Below are 21984 nucleotides of genomic sequence, written 5' to 3'. Positions count from 1 at the left end.
GTACTTGTATTTTTAAGTTAATTATATCAATATAAACAAATAAAATGAAAATCAAAATTTCTCAAAAAAATATTTTTTTACTAAATATTTATAAGGTTTTCTAAAGTTCAGTTAAAAATTAAATTACCTTAATTAAAAATAAATGTACTCTATTAAGAGGCTACATCAGCGCGTCATCAATATTTTTTTTAATAGTTCTCCGAACTTTCAACAGTGTGTCGGCAGTACTACAGTGTCAGTGACACTATACACTATACGACTATACTATCAGAAACAAAGGCACAGTATTGTGATAACAATAATTATTATACTCATAGGCGCGCTAAATGTTGCCATGTCAGTCAAGTTCGATTTCTTGTTATAGATAATCGTTTTTTAGTAATTCCATTGTGACACAAACTCTAGACATGGGACAAAAAAGTTTATTTGAAGAAATTGTATTTTTTTGTTCTTCTTAAAGGCGGCACAGACTCGTTTTATATATTTAATTTTAGAGTAATTTCTACATACTAACATGTTTCTTAAATTGGGCTCTGTACCACAATTCCTTACTATATTGCGAATATGTGTGCCAGATATCTCGACAAAATATTCAAAATTAAAGTTGCATCTTGGAACGCGTTTTTCGCGCGCTGATGTTGCCTCCTAAGTTATAAAGGATCAAATGAGCATGAGGTAGTAAAATGATAAAAGGTGCAATGAAAAATCGTTTATTGTATATCGAAATGGATCGTCACTGTTTACATTTAATTATTCAATCTAAATTATTCAAAGTTCATTTTCATCTTCGTCTGATGAAAAATTTGTGTCTGAATCAACTTCATTTATAATATAATCAACTGTAAAATCATAATTTTGAGTCTCTTGTCAGCTTCTGAAAACTTTTCTACTCTTTTTAATACATATTTTTGTCTACATCCTTTATGCACTTTAATTTCATCACAATCCAAAAGCATTTTGTGTCTATCATTTTTTCTTCCTAAACTTACACTTTTTAATGTTTCAATTCCACGTTTGACAATTACAACTTCTTCGTTATCACATTCTAAATGTTTTTCACAAATAAAACAAGAATTATTATTAATTGTTTTACTGTTCGCACTCATTGTAAATATTTACACAATTATTTTCCAACAAACAGATCACTTTTATTGATAATAAGTTATAAATTCAAAAACTTTGACAGCCGAAGACAAAACATTGCAGCGTGAACATAGCTCTAATTTTTAGGTTATATTTGTCTACTGTGTTAGGAAGTTATTGTTTTAGGAAGCGCGCCGTTTTCTCTTTTAAGCAACTTTTTCACCTGTTTTTACGTGCCCCATATATTTTTACCTTTGCAATAGACGCGTTGTGTATATATGTAATATGTTATTCAAGCCTTTTTTAATAAGTTCCCATATTTTCATTTAAAAAAAGGCTTTCAGAAAAGAATGGCATCGATTTTATTAAAACATGACATATTTTTGTAGTTGTTTATAACACGTGAGCTTTATTTAAAAAGTATTCTATGCATAAGAAAAATAGATACCGCTTTCGAAAGAGTACATTTCCAAGTACGTATAAGCGTATTTTTAAAGTTTTTTATGAATTTTCAACAAAGATATTATTGATTGAAATCTTAAAAATTGACTTAAAATAAAAATCAAAAAAATATATAATTTTTTTATGCCATACAAATTTTATCCTTTAAAGTAGCGTTGTACAGTTTTAAATCTAAATGTTAATTAGCCATCTTAAAACGTAAATCTAAAAGGAATTTTAATTTAAATGATTATATATATTTTTGTGACAAAAAATAAATGTTGCTCTCAAAACTTGTATTAATACAGTCGAACCCGTTTATTAGAATACCAGTTATAGGAATATCCCGCTTTAAGGACTAGAAATTTGAGGTCCCGATACGTTTCTACTTGCCAGTAATGATCTGTTATTAGAATATCCAGGTTATAGGAATACTTCTGCTTGGCAAGAAGGCTATTCCAATAAGCGGGTTCGACTGTATATTTTAAAACATATTTTTCTAAATTAAATAATTTGTAATTCACAATGAAAATATATTCACGTTAAAATTGATATTTTTCTAAAGATATTTTGTTTCTTTCGTACATTTTAATGTTTGATAAATGCCCCAAATTATTGATTTAAAAATTAGTTAATTTAAAAATGTGACATTTTTGTTGCGCGCGCAATTCAAATAAGCGCTCCTGTTAAGTACTTTAAAAAGGGTTATAGATTAGAAACGAATCAAGATGCAAACAAAGTTTTTAGTCAAAATGTTAGGATAAAAGTACCCTGATAATTTTGAAATAAAATTTTTTGAAGATATTCTTCTTTAGCGACGAATCGATTGAGGGTAAAATTGTACATTTACCGCGCGCCTGCGCACACTGACAGTATGTAGTTCATTGCTAATCTTTCAAGATAGGTATGTATGTATCTGTAACCGTGCAAATAAGTCATTAAAAGAATATATTAGTGGTTTTAGGAAATGTATTATTTATTATAATTCTTGTGTTTTCGGATTAAAAAAATATTATATAAGCTTAACATTTTTACACTATATGTCGCCGTGTTGTGTAATTATATCCGAAACTTACAAGTCTATCTCTAGTGCCTCGATGGAGTAGTTAGAAATGCGTTAGCACTGAGATTGGAAGGTTGCGGGTTCAATTCCCGGGCAATCCATATTTTTTTTATTTTTGGTTGTTTTAATAAAAATTTTTTGAAAGTGGTAGATAAGAAAGTTAGTTTGATTTTTAAATAAAATACAAATAACCTTTTAAGTATATTTACTTCGTTTAAATTACCTATTATATAATAGAAGAATATCTTCTTACGTGCGTACATAGTACACACACATTCTTTTTTTTTATTATTGCCTTATTTTCCGAAATAGAGCACTTTTAATAAAAAACCATCCCTTATTTCCCTATTTTTGTAAAATGGAGGCGGTGTAGAATTGTAAACTTTTTTTTTATAAAATAATAGACAATTTCAACTACCTGTTCCCAAATGTTCATCCTTCCTTTATTTTTTTTGAGGTCAGATTGTTCTTTGATCGGGCTAATACAGCGGAGACAAGGACCGATATTAGAAAGACGAAACAACAAATAACTCTTTAATATTAAAAGATTTTTTAACTGAGGAATTTATTCGACTTTTTTATAAGCTTCAATTTGGGCAAGGCTAACTTTCTTGTAAAATCTTTAGTTTTTGAATTATTTTTGAAAAACCGCTTTAAACATGCATTTTTACAGTAAACGTAAACAAACGTAAACATTTTGCGTTTACGAAACAGTAAAATCTTTGATCTTTAATTACTCAAAAAGAGGGGTGGCATCTACCCCCAGGGTAAAAGCACAAGTTGACACCACGTCACTTTTGTTTCTTGAGATCTTCTCTAACCACTAACCAATTTTCATGAAAATCGATGGAGGTTCACCGAAATCGGAGATAATAGTTGATTGTTACCTTCATACACTATATTTATGTACTAATAGATCTATGGTGTTTATAATTTTCTACCTCACTCATTTTGCTTAAAATATCTAGTTTAATGATAATTCTGATAGTTGTTATATTATTGTTTAATCTTTCTTTGTTTCATTTTCAGGTTATGTTCTGGGCTATTCGGGAATATTAGGCGTCACAGCTGGAAGCCATCGTCTTTGGGCTCATAGAGCTTACAAAGCCAAACTGCCATTACGAATCTTTTTAATGTTGTTGCAGACAGTTGCCCTTCAGAACGATATTTACATTTGGGTTAGGGACCACAGAATGCACCATAAATATACAGACACCAATGCTGATCCGCACAATTCGAACAGAGGATTCTTCTTTTGTCATGTTGGATGGCTATTAATGAAAAAGCACCCGGACGTTAAAACTAAGGGGAAAAATATTGACATGAGCGATGTTGCGGCTGACCCTGTAGTGAAATTTCAGAGAAAGTAAGTAGAAAATACAGGTGTTTTTGTAAATTTCGACGTTGAGTTTTCTTCATGGTACAATAAAGTTTCATGGTACAATTTTGCGCATGACATTTGACAGCTGAGGTCAAGCGTGTGACGGAGCAAAGATCCCTGTGAGCCATTATTTATAATGGTAGCTACTATTAGGTGGATTATTTTGCAAAATTCTTATAACTAGCTCGTTTTTAGCGATTTTTTTGAGATTTTTGGATAGTATACAGGGTGTCCAGAAACTCTACCGACAAACGAAGACAAGTGATTCTTCAGATAATTTAAAGATAATTTAACCCAATTCACTTAGTCCGAAAATGCTTCCCAAGGGAGCTAGAGCTCTTTGAAGATGGCGTCTTGTAATTAGATTTTCTTAAATACCTCCAGAACGCTGCTATTTAGAAAAACAAAAATTGGTACACGTATTTATCTTCAAGATATAAATCTAATCCATCCATTGCAAATTTATAGTACCGATAATAGGCGTCCGTTTTGGGTAGGGCAACGGTTATTTTATCGCATAACTTTCTTATCTTTAACTTTTGTGCATTTATGACACTGGATTATTAAATTGTCAAGTATTCTAGTACTAAAAGGTACTCTTGTTTTAAATCGGTAGGACACACCGTTTTCTAGAAAAATCGATTTAAATATTTTTCGCTTTTTGAATTTAAAAAAAACTTAAAAAAAATTAAAAAAAAAACTGTTTAGAAAGACGAAAACAGGTACATTTATTTATATTCCAGAGATAAATCGATTTCATTAATTGCGAATTTCTAGTAATGGTCATAGGCGTCCGTTTTGGGTAGGTCAACAGTTATTTTATAGCATAACTTTTTTGTTTTGAATTTTTGAGCATTTTTGACATTAGATTATTAAATTATGAGGTATTCGAGTACTAAAAGTTACTCTTACTTTATGTTGGTAAAATAATGGTTTTTTGTTGAAAAGTTCTTTCAATTTTTTTTCAAATTTCAAAAACGAAAAACTTTCAAATCGATATTTCTAGAAATCGGTGTGTCCTACCGACTTCAAGCAAGAGTACCTTTTAGTACTAGAATACCTCACAATTTAATAATTCGGTGTCAAAAATGCATAAAAGTTAAGGATAAAAAAGTTATGCGATAAAATACCCGTTGCTCTACCCAAAACGCCTATGACCGGTACTAGAAATTTGCAATGGATGGAATCGATTCATCTCTGAAAAGTAAATATTCATACCAATTTTCGTTTTTCTAAATAGAAGCGTTCTGTTGGTATTTAAGAAAAACTAATTTCATGACGCCCTCTTCAAAGAGCTCTAGCTTCCTTAAGAAGCATTTTCGGACTAGGTGAATTGGGTTAAATTGTCTTAAAATTATATGAGGAATCTCCTGTCTTCGTTTGTCGGTAGAGTTTCTGGACACCCTGTATATGTGTTATAGTTTGTCTAGACTAATTTAAGAACATTTAGTCGTTAGTGTCTATATAGTTTTATTTGCTTTCGTATTCGTGTATTTGTTTGTTTTTGTGTTTGGTGTTTGTACTCAAGTCTTTACTCAAGTGTCGCTACAAATTTTGAGTACCTAAATTACAAAGTGATCATCAACAAATTAAGAAGTGGGATACCCTGTATATTTGAAAATAATTTTAAAATTTGAAGCGACCCATTTTTATGTGGATATTACTTTTTTTGTATTTTTAAACAACTGAAATATCGAACTCTGGAGTACCACTTGATCAACCTGTATGTATAATAAACAAATAATAATTAAAAAATGCTTTATAATGGATATCTGTGTTAGCAAAAAAGTTTCTAAAATATCAGTTTCAAAACCTCGCTAAAATAACTACCCGAAAATCAACAAAAATAAATTAGCTACAAAATATTTTTCATTATTAAATATTATAATAACACAACTTTATCATTTCTTTATAATTACTATAATTAAATGAGCCAAATTATATTAAAAATTTAAAATTAAAAAGTCCTTCCTATAAAACTACATGCAAATATTGCGTGAAGAAGGATCTTTACTACGTCATGCACGAAAGCGACCGATTTTGGAACATTACGTGCCATACCTGGGAAATTTATTGTACCACGAGTTTTCTTTTAGTGTACTTTATTTTTGGTCGTATTCGCTCCGTGCGCGACCATGGTAGGGGTTCATGAAACGATGCCAGCGTGACTAGCAGCGCAATATGGCAATTTTGGCGATTCTTTATAATATCATTGCCCAAGGTTGGTAGATATTAGGTAGGTTGTCTCGTAACTATAGGCCAATTAAAAGCTCGCCTTTTAAAGGCGGGAATACGTCACCTATACGACAATTTTAAAATTGTCATAGGTTGCAATGCTAATAAAAGGTTCAAAAACTAATAAAAGGTATTGAACTAATTTAATTTTTCTCTTAAAGATTAATAATCTGCTGACAAAACACTAGAATCGATTTGAAAAAAATTTAACACTTATTATGTGTGTTTTAAATGGAGAAAACAGTTTAATTCTCAAAAGAAGTAGAAGAAAAAGCTTAAAAGCCAAAATACTAATATGTAGGTACTTACTTATTATGTTTTTAGTGGAATGTGCAGCATTTTTATCATTTCTAGTGATATGCAACAACAAAAAAAACTAATAATATAAATAATTTATTATTAGGTTAACATACAAAAAACACATAACATAATATTAACATAATCAGACACGAGGAAGTGTTTGCTACATATTTGCTTATGTTTAGAGGCCCATTCTTATGAAAACATTTTATTACCCATTGTTTAATAATGTTAAGGTATTTGGGAAATGTAAAAACACGCTTTTATTTCCATTTGGTTCAGCAATTTAGGCTACAAATGTTACCTCCCAGTGGCGCACTTAGAATTTTCCTCTAAGAGGGATTGGCTTGGGCGGGGTTCGGTCAAATAAAATAACCCCTGACAAAAAAACCCCACAAATTATCCCTGGACCAAAATCCACAGAAAAAAATCACCGGACAAATAATCCCCACAAAAAATCCCGGACAAATAATCCCCACAAATTTTTTTCGACAAAATATCCCCACAAAAAATGTAATATTTGCTACTGAATAGTTCTCTAAAGTTTTCCCGTGGACGCAATCGACTTTGTTTTTCAGCATCAGTGCATAAGAGATATAGAAATGGCCATGAAATCGCTTTTCTATTATATAAAATAATGATTAGTAATTAAAATTAAGCATGAATTATTGTAATTTCGAATTCCAATTACATGCCGAAAACGTCAAGTTTTACATGACAAATGAGTGTGAGTTTTTTCAAAAATGGTAGAAGATATGGGGAATGAGCTAAGGCTGTGGGAATCATCTTGTAATTATTCGCTTAAATCTTTTCCTCACTCTGCCTTGAATAACTAAGTTCAAAACATTGCCTATTACCTGTGTGAATCCATGAAAAATTTTTGCGCTATTAAGAATGTTTAGCTTTGTTATGAAAACGCAGAACACAGGTTTTTGACATAACTTTTGAAAGTTTTAAAGCAGGTTTCTGAAATGTTGTTTGCAGTGAATTGAAACTGATGACTAAATATTTTTCGTTATGTATTACTAAGAAGGTTAGTACCATACGCCGAAGAAGTAGTTGCTGACTACCAGTGTGATTTTAGGCCCGGAAGATCGATTGTTGATCAAATATTTACTATTAGACAAATGCTTGAAAGGATTGGGGGTATAATCAACACGTGCATCAGATCTTTATAGATTTCAAACAGGCTTACGATTAAATGAATCATCCTACACTATGGAATAGAGCTTTTCATTCACAGTCATTTGTTTCGAGCTTCTGTCTTGTGTCGTATAATCCGTGTATATTAATATTATACACAGATTATACAACATATGACAGAAGCTCCAAACAAATGACAATCGATGAAAAGCCCTATACAATGGTCGAGCTGGGCGTACCCAAAAAACTAACTGCGGTAACGCAAATAATGTGTGTAAGTAACTTCTTTGCAAACGTATTAGAAGAGGTGGGGAAATATCAAATGATTTCTGCGTAAATTCTGGACTGAGACAGGGAGATCCGTTGTCCCCATTGTTGTGTAACCTGGCATTAGAATATGCCTTGCTAAAAATTTATCCAAAAATCAAACCAGACATAGCTGCTCGGGGAGTGGCCAGGTGGGAGAAAGTCTGTAGGACGGCCTAGAAAAAGGTGCAGTCAGAGAAGATCTGGAGAAAATGGGAGTGAGACAATGGGAAGTAGTGGCACAGGACCGACACATGGAAGCCAATAGTAAACCACTCGCAAGGACACTCGAAGAGTTATAACCCATATTGATGATGATAATAACTAAATATTTTTGACGTTAAATTTACAAAAAGTAACAGGTTTTTTGCATTACAATCAAGATTATCGTTTTCAGGAGCAGCAGTTCTCATCACGAATAGGTAATATTTTGAACATAGTTATTCAAAGCAGAGTAAGTAAAAGATTTAAGCGAATAATTACAACATGGTTTCCACAGCCTTAGCGCATTCCCATATCCTTCACGATTTTTGAAAAAACTCACACTCGTTTGTCATGTAAAATTTGAAGTTTTCGGCATGGAATTGAAATTCAAAATTTGGTAATCGAAATTACAATTCATGTTTAACCTGAATTGCTAATCATTATTTTCGTGCCGCTAAAGCGGTTTCATGGCGATTGCTATAGCTCTCACGCACTGAGGCTAAAAAACATTCGAGTCGATTGCATTCACGGGAAAATTTTTAGAGAACTATTTGGCAGCAAATATCTCTTGGGGATTTTTTGTCCAGGATTTTTTTGTGGGGATATTTTGTCCTTAACCTGCAAAACCCCCCCTGGGTGCGTCACTGTTACCGCCACTCATCTAAAAAATAATATTTCATTATTATAACATAAAACACTACATTAAATATATTATAATTGTTAAACTAACCTTTATATCACGGCTACGAAAACACATTTCGCAAGTCATTATTGTGTTTGTATATTACCCAAATAAGTATTTATACAGTTGAGTCCAGAAATCTTTACCCGTGCGTCATCATTTAAAGCATACGAAATAAGTCGATGATAAGTCGGAAATTGAAATTTACTAAACGCAACAGCAAGTGACAGTAAGTAGCTATGGTTCTTTTCATGAGCATTTTTCAGTGCGTCACAGTTTTTCGATTTCTCTCTAACGCATTAAATTGTATGTGACAGAAAGAAACGCAAGTCGCTGATTACATTTTGCCGGTGATATTTATAACATTTAATCTAGTTGTCAATAGATGGCGCTAATTGTATATAAAAAAAATTAATCTGTACAATTTATAAGACTATACAAATCAAAGAAAATATAATTTTATAAATGCAATAAACACAATTGATTTGTTTTTATACCAAATTTCAAATAAAATGTGACAACTGTCAGATTTAACTAAAATGTCATGTTAGAATAAATGTCATAAATGTGTATTTATCACGGACTAACCTTTTTTCTATCATTTGTGACGCACTGAAAAATGCTCATGAAAAGAACCATAATGCTCCTATCACGGGCTAAAATGAGTTATCAAATATATGTTTTATCTCGCCAAGTATTAATGACGCACGGGTAAAGATTCCTGGACCCAGCTGTAGTAATAGCCCTTATATACTTAAAAATTTAATAAACATTAACAAATAAACGATATTATAAGAAAATTCCACAAAAATATACGGAAATACAACCACAAACAACTTTCAAATTTGACTTTGTCGTAGGAGTGACGTAGGCATCCCGCCCTCCCTCGCTTCCGCCCACATAATTACGAGGAAACATATCCCTATCCATGAACCTTGATCATTGTCATTGTATGTATAAATTGCGTATTTATAGTCTAAGAGCTAGTGAACCCTCCGACTAACGGTCGTCCTGTAAGGCTAGAAATTTGTCTAGTGATAACTCATAGCACACCAAGGCTAAAATCCATGACCTGGCAGGCATCAGCCGTGCACGTGTATTTACCAGGTGAATCGAAAAGTGCAAATTTAGGGGGTAAAATAAACTTTCTCCTGTAAAGTTTAAATTTAAGTATCTGTTCGAGTAAGTCATTTAGAAGAAATGTGTACAATGACAGGCGATTCTGAAGAGCATACGACCTTGCCAGGCGAGAGGAAAGGTTAGGGGTTTTTCCTAAAATTATCTTTTTTGCATTGAACAAAGTTTTTTTTAGGTTTTTTGAATCATTCCAAACAGAAAAGGTATTTGATGATTTTTCTCTTAAGTTAATAGTTTTTGTTATATAAGCGATTAAAAATTTTTGAAAATTGCGAAATCGGCCATTTTTAACTCTAAATCGGACATTTAACTAAAAATTTCAATGTTATTTGGTTCGAATCCTGAAAAAACTAATAAATATTTTTGAAAAATTTAAACTCAGAATGAAAGACTGCATTATTACCGAGGGCGAAAAGTTTTTGCAAACTTCTAGAATGTTTATTTTAATAAGTTACAGGGGTGAAAAAAAGAGGAAATTTAGTGTGATTTTTAATTTCAGATATCTCATTCAAAAGAAGCTTTTTATTTATTCTGAGGGACTTTCGGATAGATACACTTATACGTTCCCGGTGTAAGTCAGATCTATTTCAGGGACGCGACACTGCTCACGCAAGCCATGACTATCCCCCAAATCCAAATAGGGGAGGTCATGTCCCGATCCAAGTTTCCTACCAAATATCCAAAAATCCTTTCCGATTATCCAACCCACAGGAGTAAACCTAATGCGCCAGAAAAATCATTGGGGAAGGCAACGGGAAACCACTCCAATTATTTCTCCCGAGTAAAGTTAACATGGCACAATCCAAACATAATCAGAGTATTACTGATCATGGATCTCGGAAACCAAGATCCGGCAGAGAAGGGCGCGCACCAGACTGTAGAGCCTTCCCGGTCGTCACCACACGAAACCCCTACAATTTAAAAAGTACGACAACTTTAAAAATGTCTAGCAGTACAATCAGATTAGGCACATGGAATGTTAAAAGTTATTATGCAGCAGGCAAGCTCAGTAACTTAGTTCAAGAGGTTAAACGCTTAAAAATTGATATAATGGGCGTCAGTGAGCTCCGCTGGCCTGGAGCGGGAACATGTGAACAAGATGAAGGAACACTATACTATTCTGGAAGTGTAGAAGATGACGTACATCATAGGAATGGAGTTGGCATATTTATAACATCTAAATTCAAGAAATATGTGAAAACTGTTGTACCTGTGAACGACAGACTAGCGATACCCAATTAAATAGTAAACCATTTAATGTCAATGTTATCCAGATATATGCCCCTACTTCAGAAAAGAAATATGACAATGATGTGGAATTATTCTATAGTCAATTAAAACAGACACTTAACAATCTAAAAAGGAACGAAATCACATATATTATTGGAGATTTTAACGCGAAAATTGGTCAAGGACGAAGATCTGACCTGGTAGGTGAATATGGACTAGGGGAGACCAATGAAAGAGGCGATAGATTATACCAGTTCTGTCAAGAACATGACATGATAATCGCAAATACATGGTTCAAATTACACAAAAGAAGATTATACACATGAAAGGGACCAGGAGATAACTCACTTCATAAAATTAGAAATCAGATAGATTATATTCTAGTGAACAAGAGATTTAAGAATGGTGTCAGGAGATGAACGACATATCCTGGTGCAGATATCGGTTCAGACCATAACCCTGTAATAGCTGACATCCAAGTGAAGCTCAAAAAAGTCGAAGAGAGCCCCAAAACACCAAAATTACATATCTCAGCATCCAACACAACGCTAATAGAAAATGACCTGAATAATCAGCTAAAGAATTCAACAAATGAAAACAATACAGAAATATGGAACACGTTTAAAGACCTTACCTCGAAAGTAATGGAAAAATATACAAACGATTCAGAGGCACAAAAAACAACAATGGATGACTGATGAAATCCTGGAATTGATGGAGCAGAGAAGAAAACTGAAAGATAACAAGACAGAATTCAAAGAAAAACAGAAACTAATTAAACAAAAAATAAAGGTAGCTAAAGAAAAATGGATGGAGGATAAATGCAAGGAATTAGAAAAGTTGAATGAAAAACATGATACGTTTAATATGTTTGAAAAAGTTAGAGAAGTAGCTGGTCTTTATCATAAGAAAACTCCACATACTATAACGGATTAGTCGGGAAAAATGATAATAGACGAACACGAAATTCGAACTACCTGGTATAATTATATAAATGAACTTTATAATCATGATAAACCCGAAGAACTACTGGAGACTTTAGATGAAGGTGAAGGACCAGAAATACTAAAATCAGAAATACTACATGCTATAAAATTGGCAAAAAACAAGAAAGCCGTTTGTCCTGACAACATACCTACAGAAATGTTAAAGCTCATAAATGAGGAAAACATTGGAATACTAGTCAAACTTTTCAATGATGTTTATTCGACTGGTGATATCCCTGAAGATTGGTTAAAGTCCGAATTCATAACCCTACCAAAAAACAACGTCCGAAAAACTGTAGCGATTATAGAATGATAAGTCTTATGAGCCACACTTTGAAAATCTTTCTACGTATCATCCACAGTAGAATCAGAGATAAATGTGAAGAAGATCAGGATGAAACACAATTTGTCTTCAGAAATGGCCTGGGAACCCGAGACGCACTCTTTGCACTAAATGTATTATTGCAGGAATGCCGAGATCAAAAGAAAGACGTCTTTGCTGTATTTATTGACTATGAGAAGGCCTTTGATCGAGTACAACATCACAAATTCATTAAAATATTAAAGGATAAAGGAGTTGATAGTCAAGATGTACGAATCATAGAAAAATTATACTGGCGTCAAACATCGACAGCTTGCATAAATGGAAAATCAACAGAAATATGCAAAATACAAAGAGGTGTCAGACAGGGTTGTATACTGTCCCCACTGTTATTCAATTTATATTCAGATAGAATATTTAAGGAAGCGCTGCATAATTTGGAATGGGGTGTGAAAGTTAATGGAATTCTGATGAATACAATCAGATATGTAGACGATACAGTTATTTTAAGTGATGATATGAATGGATTAAAACACCTTTTACATGCTATTGACACAGTGGGAAGAGAGTTTGCCCTAAACATAAACTGTTCAAAAACAAAATACATGGTATTTAGCAGTTTGGCCCATCAAGATTCACGGTTATATGTTGATGGTCATATAATTCAAAGAGTACCCACTTTTAAATATCTTGGTTGCCATATTACTGAACAACTAGATCCAGATAAAGAGATAAAATGTAGAATCGACATATCCCGCACGACATTTCTAAAACTGAGGTCATTCTTCTGTAATGATAACTTGCAACTTCAACTTCGAAAGCGCATGATTAAATGTTACATTTGGTCAGTCCTATTGTATGGTGTCGAAGCATGGACATTAAAAATAACCACCATTAATCGTTTGGAGGCCTTTGAAATGTGGCTGCACAGACGTACACTGAAAATACCATGGACGGCGGTTTACTGTAAAGAGACCGAAATCATTAGACCAAAAGCAGTAGACCGAACTCATTAGATCGAAAACCTCACTAGACCAAACAGCAGAAGACCGAAAAGCAGTTATTTTTACTTTTCGCAGTAAAAGAGATAAGACTAATGTAATTACAACTAAATGTTATTTGGATGGTTATTATAAACAGTTAAAATGGTGTTAACGTCACTCTACCCTTAATTTATTTTTACCGTCACTAATTTGTTTAACGGATGAAAATTATTTCATATCAGACTGTACAGAGTAACAATTTACACAGTCTATGTATAAAATACTAAAAAAAATACAATAAACAAAAAGACAGATATACAAAATCTTAGCATACTTTACTGCAAACATTTTAAATTTATTTACCATTTCGGTCTAATGCTGTTCGGTCTAGTGAGGTTTCGGTAAAGTGCCTTTCGGTCTAATGAGTTCGGTCTACTGCTTTCGGTCTAATGATTTCGGTCTAATTGTCGTGTACCATGGACGGCTATGCTGACAAATGTGGCAGTCCTTAAGAGAGCAAATGCTGCCCGCGAGCTGCTTAATAACATCAAATATAGAAAGATGGCCTATTTTGGACACGTAGTAACGGGAGACCGGTATAATATTCTTCAACTTATTATGATGGGTAAAATCGAAGGACGCAGAGGAATTGGTAGAAAGCAAGCCTCTTGGCTGAAGAATATCCTGAGTGGACAGGAATAAATAAAGCAGAACAACTATTTAGAATAGCTCGAGAGAGACACAGTTTCGCCATGTTAATCGCCAACGTCAAGGGGACTTGATAGAGCACGTTAAGAAAAAGAAGGGATTTTCGGCCCTCGGTAACAATTTAGTATTTCATTCTGAGTTTAAATGTTTCAAAGACGAAAGTTTGCGCCTATCACCTTATGCTAGTAACAAATTTTCAGCTTGCTATTAATAAACTTTTTTTAGTACGCGGGATCCAGGCCTAGAACAATTTCTTAGTAAATCGAACACTAATAAAGTGTTTTAAAATGTTTTAATGGAGCATCGTCTTGCATATTTGTATTTTATTATCAATTTTATATCGTACTCGTATTTAAGTAATTTTGTATTAAAGTTTTTATTTTTTGTAGATATTACTTACTTTTGGGATTTTCTTTGACGTTGATTTTACCATCATTTGTTATGGTCCATTTTTTCCACGAAACGGTTTTAAATGCAATCATAATATGTGTTACCAAATACATATTAACTCTAAATGGAACTTGGTGCGTCAACAGTTTTGCACATATGTTTGGGTGGAAGCCATATGACAGGTTAGTATGACAATGTAAAGGGTAAAAAACTACCTGCGGTCATTACACGTATCTAATCCTATGTATTAACCACATTTTCTCTTACTGTAGAATTTAAATATGACTGAAATTGTTCACATAGCTGTACAGATAGCATATTTTAACAAATACTCTAACTCTTATTTGGGGTCTTGTAATTATTTCGGTTAGGATTTCATATTAGGAAATATGATAACTTTTTCTAAAAAAATTACGATGCGCTTTTTATAAAAAAGCTGTTTTTGTCAATTGTTTTAAAATTACACAGATTATTTTTTAATGATTTAATTTCCATTCGTGTACATAGTAAGATTTTTCATCACGTATTTAATTCTGTCCAATCAGATTATTATACTGGGAATAATCTACTTACATTATTATACCGGGAATAAATTTGAAGTATTTTGTTTCTGTTTACTTAAAACCTAGTTTACTAGTTTTGACAACTAGCACATTTAAACTTTTATTTCTGCATCTAATGTTAAATTGTCACGAGGACAATTATTACTGCCCAGCTAAGGAAAAGTGCCGTAACAATTATAGATGTATAAATCTACTGAACACAGCACCTAAGCTAACCACAAAAGTCCTAACCAACAAAATCAATAAACTAACAACTTTATCATGTGAACAATAAGGATTCAGATCCGGAAGATCTGAAACCATATTTGTACTAAGACAAATCACAGAAAAAGCCATCGAGTACAATAAACCAGTATATCTATGTTTTATAGACTTGGCAAAGGCTTTCGATCTCATCCAAGTCGAAGACGTCTTACATCCACTGTATGCAAGAAACATACCAATCAATATTATACAAACCATCGAAAACATCTACTTCCATAATCGAATACAGGCAAAGATAAATGGAAAACTAACACAGTTTATACCAGTAGAAAGCGGAGTAAGACAAGGTGACTCGTTAAGCCCACTGTTGTTTAATATAATAATGGACGAAATAATAGAAGCAGTACGTAAAGGTCATGGTTACAGAATGGGGAGCAGCCCTTAACATTTTTTCATCTACATTTATCTATATAAATAAAAATGAATGTTTGTATGTATGTATGTTCCGTATAGACTCGCAAACTATGCATTTGATCGTATGATGACCTTAATCAAAGTTGTTGTGCATGAACCCGGGATGGTTTCTGAAGTGGTACGGTCTACCTAAGTGAAAAGGGGGCTTGCCCCCCGAAATTATTTTAAATTTTTTTGGCCAAATTTTTTTTTCTTAATTTTATACGATATAGAACCAAAATATACATAAAATCCTCAATTTTCACTTTTTTATCTCCAACCGTTAATTTTTAATAGCCATCTAAATATTACCTCTTCTATATAAAAAAAAATGAATGTTTGTATGTATGTATGTTCCGTATAGACTCGCAAACTATGCATTTGATCGTATGACGACCTTAATCAAAGTTGTTGTGCATGAACCCGGGATGGTTTCTGAAGTGGTACGGTCTACCTAAGTGAAAAGGGGGCTTGCCCCCCCGAAATTTTTTAAATTTTTTTGGCCAAATTTTTTTTTTAATTTTATACGATCTAGAACCAAAATATACATACAATCCTAAATTTTCACTTTTTTATCTCCAACCGTTAATTTTTAATAGCCATCTAAATATTACCTCTTCTATATAAATAAAAATGAATGTTTGTATGTATGTATGTTCCGTATAGACTCTCAAACTATGCATTTGATCGTATGATGACCTTAATCAAAGTTGTTGTGCATGAACCCGGGATGGTTTTTGAAGTGGTACGGTCTACCTAAGTGAAAAGGGGGCTTGCCCCCCCGAAATTATTTAAAATTTTTTTGGCCAAATTTTTTTTCTTAATTTTATACGGTGTACAACCAAAATATACATACAATCCTAAATTTTCACTTTTTATCTTCAACCGTTATTTTTTAATAGCCATTTAAATATTTAACATATATATATATATAAAATTCTTTCTCAGTATTTGTTGCCATACTCCTCCGAAACTACTTGACCGATTTTGATGAAATTTGGCAGTTATACTCCCTGATGAGTTCGCTATCCAACGGTATATAAATCGTCTATCTAGCTCAATTAGTTTCCGAGATAACAAAACGAGCCCGTAGGACAACACGAGAGCACGAGAGACGACATTAAGCACACGAGAAGAACGGGCGAAAATTGTACTAACATCCGTGAAATTATGAAGTTTTTAATTTTTCGATTACTATTTTTAATGTACAAAAAATATTTCAAAATTTTGCCGAAGGACCATGTCTCTGGTATAATAATCAAAATTTTGGCAGATACTTTTGATAGAGACGCATCTCTGGTATAATAATCAAAATTTTGGCGAAGGCGTGTATCTCTGCTACAATAATAATTTTTTCCCCAAAAAACTAGCGCAAGAACACTTCGCTCTCTGCCTCAATAGGTCCGTCCGTCAGTTTACTCTTTTTAATGCTTTTAAAATTTTACCAAAATACAGAAGCATAAAATCAAAGGCTATTGTTGATCAAAAAATTTTTCTATAAAATATTTTGTAGAACACCTACGTTTTTTAGAGTTTATACAATTATTACAGAGAAAAGCAACTGCCGAAAGGCCACATTTACTCAAAGTTAATTGCTCGAATGAAAAAGAAAATTGTATATCTAAAATATTTATTCACAATAGTACAAAATATAGACATAAGAAAGATAGTATAATAGAACAAATTATATGATATTCCACATATATAATCGTATATTAATTTATGCTGAAAACATCTTTATTATAAATCTTAAATATGTTTGAGCTTTGGAAATATAAGAAAAATAACGGTAGAAATTTATTTCCGCTCTAGAACAAGAACAAAGTTTAAATGAACTAAAAATTGAACAGTGTGGTCCTTCTCAGAAGCATTTTTCAGTATGTCACAAGTAACCGCAAAAAAGGTAAGTCCGTGGTAATACACATTTATAACATTTATTCTAATCTGACATTTAAGTTAATTGTGACAGTTGTCAGAATCGTAATCAGCCAAATATGAAAAGGGTATTGCAGTTTAACCCTTTAATATGCAATTTGGTATAAAAACAAATCAATTGTGTTTATTCCATTTATAAAATGGTATTTTCTTTGATTTGTATAGTCTTATAAATTGTACAGATTATAGTCGTATATATAATTCCTAAATCATTTTTTGTTCGATTATAGCGCCATCTATCAACAATTAGAATAAATGTTATAACAAACTGTGATCACGGACGTACCATTTTTTCTGTCACTTCCAACTTAATGCGTTAGAAAGAAATCGAAAAACTGTGATGCACTGAAAGATGCCTCTGAGAACGAGTATCCATAAGTGGCAAACAACCTCAAAATGATTATAGAAGATATAGAGATAGTGTTGATAGGTTATTGCGTTTAATAAACAATTACATATTATGAACCACAAATTAATATCTGTGATTATATACGTGGAATATTACATAATTTGTCCTATTAAATGTACCTCTCTTATATACCTACAAATTTTGCATTATTGTGAATAAATATTTGGACATATAATTTTCTTTTTTATTCGAGCAATTTTTATTTCGATCAATTTTTATATCGAGCAATTCATTTTCGAGCAGTTTATTTTGAGTTATTGATCTCTAGCAATTGCGTTCGACCAATTGATCTAGAATTAAAATTATGACACATTATCTAATTATGACACATTATCTAAGGTGCAACGAAGTTCACCGGGTCAGCTAGTATTTTTAATAAAATATGTATTTTTTTTCCACATAATTTAAATTATCTACAACCAGCATCCAGAAATATCGGCTAATTTTTATCATTTTTAGCTCCATTAATCCAGCTGAAAACGCCACTGTTTCAATAGTAGGCTTAGGCGAAGGCTGGCATAACTACCACCATACCTTCCCATGGGACTACAAAGCTGCCGAACTTGGAAATTACCGAGCTAACTTAACAACTGGCTTCTTGGATCTCATGGCTTATTTAGGGCAAGCATACGATCTTAAGACAGTATCGCCAGAGATGATCAAAAAACGAGCTGCAAGAACAGGTGATGGATCATACAATTTCGATAAAGTTCCCTTAGAAAATGGTAACTCAAAAGACCACCACAACTTCCAGGAGGACTGTGTGTGGGGTTGGGATGACAAAGATATGAAAGAAGAGTTTAGAAATGCTACGATTAAGTTAAAAAGTCACTAGCGGAAGAGAAGACGATATTATGTTTGTACATTAAAATCTCTGTATATATACTTTAGAGAAAAAGTTGTATGTATTGTACTTATAAATGCATAAACAGAAATATATTGCCCTCTTTTACTTGATATTTTATATGAATAAAGTTCGTTAGTTACTTGATGTGTATTTTATTTTTAAACTGCTAAGCTGAAGATAAACTACTAATATCCTTTCTCTCTTTCGTTTTTTTCTCACCCTTTTCCCCTATCAGGGTGTCACTATTTTAGTCACTAGGGCTCACTATTTTAATTTCCTTTCACCGATTTCTTTCATTCATTTCCATATTCTGCTCTTATTTTCAATTCCTCGAGTGATTTTTCTTTAAATATTCCCGCCTCTACTACTTGCTGTCTCTCTATTTTTTTCTTGGTCTGCCTCTTTTTAATTTTACGTTGTTCTTTGGTACGTAAACTTTTCTTGTAATTCTGTTGGGTTGCATCCTCATCGAATGCCGAAACTCTCTTTGCTAGTTTATTCATTATTGGTTCTTGGTTGGCCATTCTCCTAATAGTCTCGTTGTTTAATCTACCCCATTTTGTCTTTCCAACTGCTCTTGTTAAATGTCTCATCTCCATTGTATTTATCCTGTTCTGGACCAAGAGCTAGCAACGTCGGAAAAAAATTATTTTAAGACAACTGGTTCTTTAATATATTATTCCCTATCCTTCCTCGAACACCGTACCTGCCATCTGGCTGCTGATACAGGTTGCGTTTATTACTGCGCAGCACATTTGTACAGATAAACATATCGAGTTTAAAAATATTGTAAGACGAAAAATTATTTTGTCATTACTTTTTAAACATTATCAGAAATATGAACTAGAATTGCAAGACATTTTTGTGGTTTAAAAAGTAATGATAAAAAAATGTTTCGTCCTAAAATAATTAAAACTCAATATACAGGGTGATTGATGAGTGTGGTAAAGCTCAGTAGATCCGCTATAGTAACAGATAGCAATAAAATTTGATAACAAAAATTGTAGCCAACTTTCAGCTTTATATTACGAAATTAGTTAGAATGTTACAGGGTGTTCGATAACATAGTGGCAAACCAAACTTATGTGTTTTTTTTTAAATTGAACACCCTACGTTTTATTTTATATTCGGAATTCTCTTAACTTTCCCATCACAAAAATATAAAGGTTTGTTCTGTTATGTAGGACTTTTACAAAGTTATAACCCATTTTTTATGAAACACGTAACAAGTTCAGCTCCCTGTATAAATAAAAATAAGCACAACAGCAATGGTTTATTGGAGCTATATTTTTTGTTGATTGTCAAAATTTATAAAAATGGTTGATGTTGCTAATTTTCCTTATATCGAATACAGGGTGAGTCAAAACGCAAGTACCTACATTCTTTTCTCAGAAATTTTAAAAGGAACACCCTGTATTTTATATCACCATCGAAAAGTATCATTACCGTACTTTAATTTTTGTATAATATTCTCTATGCCTAAATTTGTTAGTTTTCGGGATATTTTCATTTTTCCGAGCAAGTTATTAATTAAGGTGTTCTATTTAAAATTACTGAGAAAATAATGTACTTGCGTTTTGACTCGTCCTGTATTCGATATAAAGAAAATTAGCAATATCAACCATTTTTATAAATTTTGACAATCAACAAAAAAATATGGCACCAATAAACCATTGCTGTTGTGCTTATTTTTATTTATACAGGGAGCTGAACTTATTACGATTTTCGTAGAACATTGGTTATAACTTTGTAAATACCCTGTATAAAATAACAAACCTTCATATTTTTGTGATGGAGAAGTTAACAGCATCTCGAATATAAAATAAAATATAGGGTATTCTATTTAAAAAAACAAAAGTTTGGTCTGCCACTATAATATCGAACACCCTGTAACATTCTAACTAATTTTGTAATGTGAAGCTCAAAGTTGGCTACAAGTTTTGTTAATAACTTTTATTGCTATCTATTATTATAGCGGATATACTAAGCTTTATCACACTAATCAATCACCATGATTTTGTATTTACCTGTTACAGGTGTGCTACGTAGCAATGAACGCAACCTGTATCAGCAGCCTGATGGCTGGTACGGTGTTCGAGGAAGCATAGGGAACCATATATGAAAAAATCAGCTGTCTCAAAATAGTTTCTCGAAAACGTTGCTAGCTCTTAGACCCTTCGTATGTTTTTCCAGAATTGTCCAGTTTTCACTTGTATAGAGTTCAGTCGGTATCACTATCGTGTTATATATTTTTAATTGATGGATTCGACCGTTACTTGATAAAAGTTCATTTTATCTAACAATAAAACACTGAAAACGTTTGTTTTCTATACTTCCACAAAATTTAATGTAACTATGTGACTACAGCTGTTTCAGCAGAGTGCCTTTCTCAAGTGATCACTTCCCTATTCTACTATTCTACTACTGTTCTACTAAAGAATTCCCTATTCTACTTTGAAAAATACATAAATATAGTGTCACAACACGTACACTTTTGGCTCAATGTCCGTCAACGTGTTAATTGCACGATGTCACATGATAACATTCAGAGCACATAGGTCACAGAAACACACTTGTTTATAAATGACCGTTGAATATGTTTAAGGGTTCGTAACAAACTTTGAATTAATACGCCAAAAATAATTCTAATATTAATTGTAGCACGAAACGTCTCTACCGGTGGTTTTTCTAACACTACGATAAAAACACGAATTTTTTTAATTCGAGTTTTGGTTGAAGTTTTGTTTCGTATCGGATTGAAATTTGACATGAATAAGCGCAAGATGTTTATATAAACAAAGATATGAGCGTTCTAAATCGTTGCCGCTTAGGATGTTTATAAACATGTACAAACATAAAAAGTAGTCGGAATCGGCAAAAAATTTAAAACTTTATTGTTTATTTATGAAGCATAACGTAAACTATTAACGTAAAAAACAAAATTATGTATAGTTCATACAACTAGCTACAATCTGTAAA

The 21984-nt window shown here is 32.5% G+C and overlaps 1 protein-coding gene across 2 annotated transcripts in view; it reads left to right on the top strand.

The window, feature by feature from the left end:
- Positions 1–21984, top strand: part of LOC126886001 (acyl-CoA Delta(11) desaturase-like) — a 150335-nt gene that overhangs the window by 7352 nt on the left and 120999 nt on the right. The window contains exons 3-5 of one of the 2 annotated variants that reach the window (XM_050652851.1): positions 3617–3953; positions 14594–14776; positions 18618–18841. In XM_050652851.1, the coding sequence (XP_050508808.1) occupies positions 3617–3953; positions 14594–14776; positions 18618–18841 (744 nt within the window). The remainder of the gene's footprint in view (positions 1–3616; positions 3954–14593; positions 14777–18617; positions 18842–21984) is intronic. The other variant, XM_050652844.1, reaches the window with a different exon arrangement.

This window comes from Diabrotica virgifera, chromosome 1, assembly GCF_917563875.1.
Source record: "Diabrotica virgifera virgifera chromosome 1, PGI_DIABVI_V3a".
Lineage (NCBI taxonomy): Eukaryota > Metazoa > Arthropoda > Insecta > Coleoptera > Chrysomelidae > Diabrotica > Diabrotica virgifera.
This window is presented reverse-complemented; position numbering and strand designations above follow the sequence as displayed.